This window comes from Poecilia latipinna, unplaced genomic scaffold (assembly GCF_001443285.1).
Source record: "Poecilia latipinna isolate Pla-1442-1.1 unplaced genomic scaffold, P_latipinna-1.0 Scaffold3342, whole genome shotgun sequence".
Classification (NCBI taxonomy): domain Eukaryota; kingdom Metazoa; phylum Chordata; class Actinopteri; order Cyprinodontiformes; family Poeciliidae; genus Poecilia; species Poecilia latipinna.
The window spans coordinates 25423-31708 of record NW_015115958.1 but is presented as its reverse complement, the minus strand read 5'-3'; the positions used below and the strand labels follow the sequence as shown (position 1 = coordinate 31708).

General features: G+C 39.1%; 1 protein-coding gene across 1 annotated transcript in view; it reads right to left on the bottom strand.

Annotated features, from left to right (window-relative positions):
* The window catches only part of LOC106940746 (GTPase IMAP family member 8), a 10921-nt gene extending 5762 nt beyond the window's left edge, over window positions 1-5159 (bottom strand). The window contains exons 1-3 of the mRNA XM_015023564.1: window positions 4862-5159; window positions 4096-4782; window positions 461-1174 (exon numbers count right to left, since the gene is read on the bottom strand). Coding sequence (XP_014879050.1) covers window positions 461-1174; window positions 4096-4782; window positions 4862-4886 — 1426 coding nt within the window. The 5' untranslated portion in view covers window positions 4887-5159. The remainder of the gene's footprint in view (window positions 1-460; window positions 1175-4095; window positions 4783-4861) is intronic.
* Between the last annotated feature and the right edge of the window lie 1127 nt (window positions 5160-6286).

Sequence of the window (6286 nt, the reverse complement as noted above, 5' to 3'; positions counted from 1 at the left end):
AAAATTTGACTTTTTTGCTCAAATTTCTGAATTTAATCTAATAAAATTTGCTTTTTTCCCAGAATTTTGACTTTATTATTAAAATTCTCATTTTAATCTTACAATTCTAACTTTTTTCTCAGAATTCTGATTTTAATCTCAAAATTTTGACTTTAATCTTAAAAATCCAACTTTTTCTCAAAATTCTTCTTTCAATATCAGAATTTTGACTTTATTCTCAAAATTTTGACTTTTTTACGTTATTTTTTTCAAAGGCAGCTCTTTCAGTCTTGATTTGAAGGAACTCTATGTTTCGGCTGTTTTTCAGTTTTCTGGAAGTTTGTTCCAGTCAGAATTCTGGGATTATTGTCAAAACTGTCAGGGAAAAAAAATCTGAAAATAATTGTGTGATTAAAGTCAGAATTTTGAGTTTAGAGTAAAAACGTCTGAATTATTTTTATTTGAATCTTCTCTAACTCACCCAGCTCAGACTTTGCCACCAGCCTCTGTTTCTCCTTCCTCCTCCGCCGGTCGTCGGCTCTCTCTGCCTCTTCCTTCATCCACCTCTTCATTTCTTCCAACTCTCTCCTCTCTATTTCGTAATGCCAGCTTCCGTCGCAGCCACACGTCATCGCTTCCTCAATCTTCCCGATCAGTTCTCTCACTTGAAACCCATCTCCTTTGGTTTTGTTGTTCAGGACGTGGTACCGGTTGGAGCATTTCTCCACGAGCCACCGCAGAGGCTCCCCCTCGCTCTCGATGAACTTCTCGGTGGTGGTGTCGCCCAGCCAGTCCCCGAAGGTGAACAGCAGGATGGTGCGGGCCCAGACCAACTCGCTGATGAGCTCCAGGTGTTCTTGCGCCGCTCTCCTGTGGGTCTCCGTGAAGGCTCGGTCCACTCGGATCACCAGCAGAAAGACGTGAGGCCCCGGAGGACACAGGGACAAGCTGAGCACCATCTCCCTCCGGTCGAAGAGGGAAGTCTCGTTGCAGAAGTAGTTCATCCACCAGCCCGGTGTGTCCACGGCGGTCACCTGTCTGCCAAACACCACAGCGTCTCCAACCCAACACTGAGCAGTTCTGCTGAGTCTTCTGCTGCTTTCTCTGCCCAGGATGGTGTTCAGAGCTGAAGTCTTTCCTGAACCCTTCGCTCCGAGCAGCACAAGGCGGATGGTAGTGACCGGCCTTAACTTCTCTACAAGCACAAAGAGAGCAGAGGGATGACTTTAGACTTCTTTGCCTTAAAGGTTGGGATAGCTCTGTGGGCCCTGCTAAACATTAGGTTCTCTCTGTTTTAGGGTCTCTGTCACTTTAAATCCACATAAGCTGCTGCTGGCCACTCAAAGTTCAAACTCGCACGTGAAAATGGCTGCAAATGTGCAATTAAAGACCATACATCTTTGAAAAGCAGAAGTAGAGCCTCCTGCACAACCAACAAGAATGCAACAAGTTGTTTCTGGATTGTATGTCAACAAAACGCTTGTCTTTTCCAGCAGCCATTATGCGGTGCGTACACCGGTAAAACCAGCCGACCCAACATGCTGAGTTGCTAGGTGACGGGTGGAGCTCGGCTGGGGTTGCTAGGTAACGGGGCAGTGTCTGTGGATTGTGACTCAACAGTTTGGAGGATTTTGAAAAGGCTCGTTTTTCAGACACCAAAAAAGTTTAACTTATTACCAAAAACTGGTTGGGTGTTTTATTTTTAACACTGTTTCTATAGGCAGTTGAGACCCAGATGGCAGTACAAAAATGTAAACAAAATTTTGCTTTATAGGTCCCCTTTAAGTCAGGGTTACAGGAATAGTTAGTCATTTTAAAATATTTGCATTTTTCATAGCAACTTGACCATAAATGGCGTTCTTACATTTGTAATTACAGCGTGTCCTTAGTAAATTCAAAATGCAAATTGACTAAAACATGTATTTAGGATGTTAAAAAATCAAAATATAGAAGCTGATACTTAATAGTTGCACTGTTGAGTCTTAGGCTACAGCTTTAGGTTGTTTATTTTGAATATTTGCCGAATGTGTCAGAGTAAAAACTGTTATACTCTGCAAAGCTAAACTATAGTTAATAAATGTTCAATAAAAGACATTTATGCTTCAATTTCAGTTGTGCAAATGTAGCAGTGTTTTTAATTAGACAAACTTATCATTTCACATGTATTTACAGCTTTAGGCTGTAAATACACATCAGATAAATCCATAAATTGTTGGTAATTAAAATCGGCCTCAGGTGCATTACCACCGACAGCCACTAGGGGCTGAGTAAAACCATTTCTGATTGAAACTACATTTAAAAAAGGATATTCTTCTGTTTTACAAAAATGTTAATAAATATTTTTCCACACCATGGATGATGTGGTTCACTGTTCTGGACGTATTTTGTGTCCATTAGGTTTTAAAACATAAACTCTAACCTTCAAACTTCCTGATGACACCAGTAAAGCTCTTCCCACCGTCACAGTGTAACATTAGGACAACCATGTCCTCCTCCTCTCAGTGTTTTCTTAAAGATTGCACAGTGATAAAGCGTACAGAATAAACAGTTAAACTTTAAAGATCTTCACAATATAAATTTAATGTAAAAAAGATAAGAGAGCAATCATGGTTTTGTCTCTAAAAGTCATTTATCAGGCAAATGTAACCCTAACCGTGGCTCCTATCGACTTTCTGATCTTGGTTCTTAACCTGCAGGCTACGAATAAACTCATATATTCTTCTGAGCATATAAAAAGAAACTTCTGAAGAACTCGGGGTTTGCAGTAATAGAGTTGTGGTGTGGGGTTTGTTCAGCATATTTACAACATGTCCTCTTCTGCACTCCCAGATTTCTCAGATAAAACATTTACATAATAACCACATTGCTCTGTTTCCCACAGGTTTGAGGATAAAAGCTGCTTTTTTCCCTGTTCGTGCATGAGGAAGTTTTGTTTTCCATCTTTAAATAGGTTTCATGTGCTGCTGCAGTGAAGATAAGCTGAGGAAACGTCTGAATGGAAAACAGAAAGAAAAGAAGCAGATTCATATCAGCAGTAAAAAACAAAACAAAACGCTGCTGTGTTTATTTTGGAGCTGCAGAGGAAGAACTGTGACAGAACAAGGCAGGAAATGCACACTGTAAAACATTTCAAATCGGATTAACTTGAAAATGAAAGCCCACCTGCTGCCTTGAAAATGCAGTTAAAGTCGACAAGAAAACTGTTTTAGTTTTATGTCAGGAATTAAAGTTCATGAAGTTGATTTAATAACAAGAGAAAAGTTGTCTAAACATTGTTTTTCAAGTTCATTAATTTGGAATTGTGTTTTAACTTAAAGCTGCAATTTAAACCAAATAATTATTTCACAGTATGGAAGAAAAAAAACTGCCTTCACCCAGTTAAAGAGCCACAGGTCTGATATTTTTACTCACAATAATAGAGTAAAAATAATACTACAATATTAATATAATATTATTAATTTAATAAATGTATTAAATATATTTATTATTAAATAAATTGTTAATTTATTAAACAAATTGTTAATTTATTTAATAGTAAATAAATGTATTATCAAATCTAGTAAATTTATTATTTAATAGTTTAAGTTAAATTTAAATTAAATTAATATTCTAATAATATACAATATGTGATCTGATATTAATATAATATTAGTAATAGAATAAATTTATTATTTAATAAATTTAAATTAAATTTAATCATTTAAATTATTACTTCAGAAAAATTGTAATTCTTGTTTAAATATCTGATCTGACAATGAATTTTATTAAACATCACAATAAATTCAGCTCTAAAACATTTATTATGAACAGAACATAAAAATAAATCAGCGTAACGCACTTCCACCTCAGGAAACGAAAACATGCCGCTAAGCATTCTGGGAAATAGTTCCCACTCCTGTCTTTTTCTTCTCTCGGTTGTTTTTTAAAGTACAAACCTAAGAACTTCTTTCACAAAGTCACACAAACTCTAAAACTCGCTACATTTATTTGACTCAGAGTAGAAGATAGTAAACACAACTAAATGCGGCTCAAATGTTTTACAGTGAGCTGCTTGACATTATAAGAAATGTGGATCTGAATTTCAGTGTTTTGAAGCTTTGTGGGACTTTGACTCACCCCTCAGGAGCGATCTTTGCCGTTTCATTCTTAGAAACCTCAGCTGGGCCCTCTCCGCTGCTCCTCTCTTCTCCTCCACAGTTTTCTGCAAAACCTCTTCCTGCACCTCAAACACTCTGCCTCCGTTTTCTGCAGCCAGCTTCTGCACCTTCACCAGCAGCTCTGCGACGTCGGCGTCATCGTTCAGGACGACGCTGTGGCACCTCCGGCCGCACTTCTCAGCCAGCCAGCGCAGGGCCTCCCCGCCTCTTTCCACACACTCCTCTGCGTGTGTGTGCTGGAACCTGTAAGCGAAGGTGAAGATGACGATGCAGTGACCCCACGCCCCCTCGCCCAGCAGGGCCACGTGCTCCTCCACGGCCCTCCGGCGCCTCTCTGAGAAGACTGAGCTCGCCTTCACTGTGATCAGAAAGGCGTGAGGGCCCGGAGAGCACAAGGAGACGCTGGTTATGATCTCCCTCTTCACCAGGCTGGAAGTGTCCCGAGCGCCGGAGTCGCACCACCAGCCGGGGGTGTCCACCACCGTGAGCCAGAGCCCGGCCGCCGCTCCCAGCCTCCGAGAGGAAGAAGTCCTCTCCTTGGTTACAAACTCCTCTTTCCCCAGGATCAGGTTCCCCAGGAAGTTCTTCCCACAGTTCCTTCCTCCAAGAAGGACAATCTGTAGCTGTGACGCTCCCAGGGAATCCCCTGGCAAAGCAAAACAGCAAAACCAATCACCGGGAAGTCCTCAAAAAACTGAGAACAAATGGAGAGTAAATACACTTACATACTGAAAGCTTGCTTTGTGCCATCTCAGACTTGTTACGTTTAAAAACAGTCACACATTTTTATGTTTCATTCGTATTTCCAGGTTCGTCATCTGGAAAGCAAAGTCTGCTACTGAAGGAGTGACAACAAAAGGTTGGGTTTTCGTAGATTTTATGAGTCCGAAGGTCATCTGTAATCAGCTGCACCTCCCAGCTGGTAGACAGAGAAATTCGTACCTTAAAGAGGCAAGAAGAGAGAAATGTGTTTTTATTAAAATATTGCTGGATAGTAAAAGACTTTTTCTGTTGGTTTTAAGTGCTACTTATCCATTCTTGTTGGATTCAGCCCTGCAAAAACAAAATCGTATTTGTCTAGTTTCTAGTGCAAATATATTAGTACACTAGAAATAAGAAGGAACTAACTTATGTATAACTTTTAAGTAAGATATAAAAGCTTATTTTAAGTCAGTAATGTCTTAGTATTGATAAAAGTTATGTTTGCAGATGTTTTCACCTATCAGAAGATATTTTTCCTGTTATTATAAATGAATCGTTCGACCAGTGGAGCTTGTACTCGAGCAGAAGACATTGGATTTGTCCAAATCACAGTAAATGAAGGTATAGGAACAGATCTAGTTGTTTGTTATCTGAGCGTGAAAGTTGCCATGAACAGGACTGTCTACCCGATTGTGATGAGTTCAGTTGAAACCAGATAATTGCATAGAAAGACACAATCTGTATTTAATCCCAGTCTAATATGAAATCACACTGAAGCTTTCTGTTTTATTCAGCTAGTGGAGATTAACAAACTTATTTCTACATGTTAAATGTGACAGTAAAGGAGGATATATCGTTGGAATTATTATCAGCTGCAGTTATCCTTCATTTTCTGTATTTCTACCAGTCTTTGATTAAGAAACCACTGGGAATTTAATCTGACGTTTGGAGTTATTTTCACTTTTAACATAACAGCTCAGTAAAGAAAAGCTATATTATATTAACATCAACTTTCTCTGGCTCCAAAAAAGGCCTACAGTCACAAGAGCACATGCTTTCCTCCACAAGATGACATGACTGTTAATCTACATAAAAACAAGGAACTGGATTAGACGTGTTTTTCATTCAGGTCAATGAGTTCAAATTAAATAACAGACGTAAAAATTTCCCTATCAGATGCAATCCTAACTTTCAAGATCAAGAGAGAAGATGGCATGCAATATTTTAATTAAAGATTAGCGCTTGCAATAAACGATGACGCTAAACAAAGAGGTGTAGTGACACACACTGATACGCATGATTGTTATTTTCTTATTTCTGATGCTTTGTTCTTCACTGCTGCAATCAAATTACCTTTGGATTATCGCCATGACAGCAGGGCTCCTTGTGACCTGCAGTCCTGACCATCACATGTCTAAACATCCACATCGTTTCTTCTAAAAAAAATA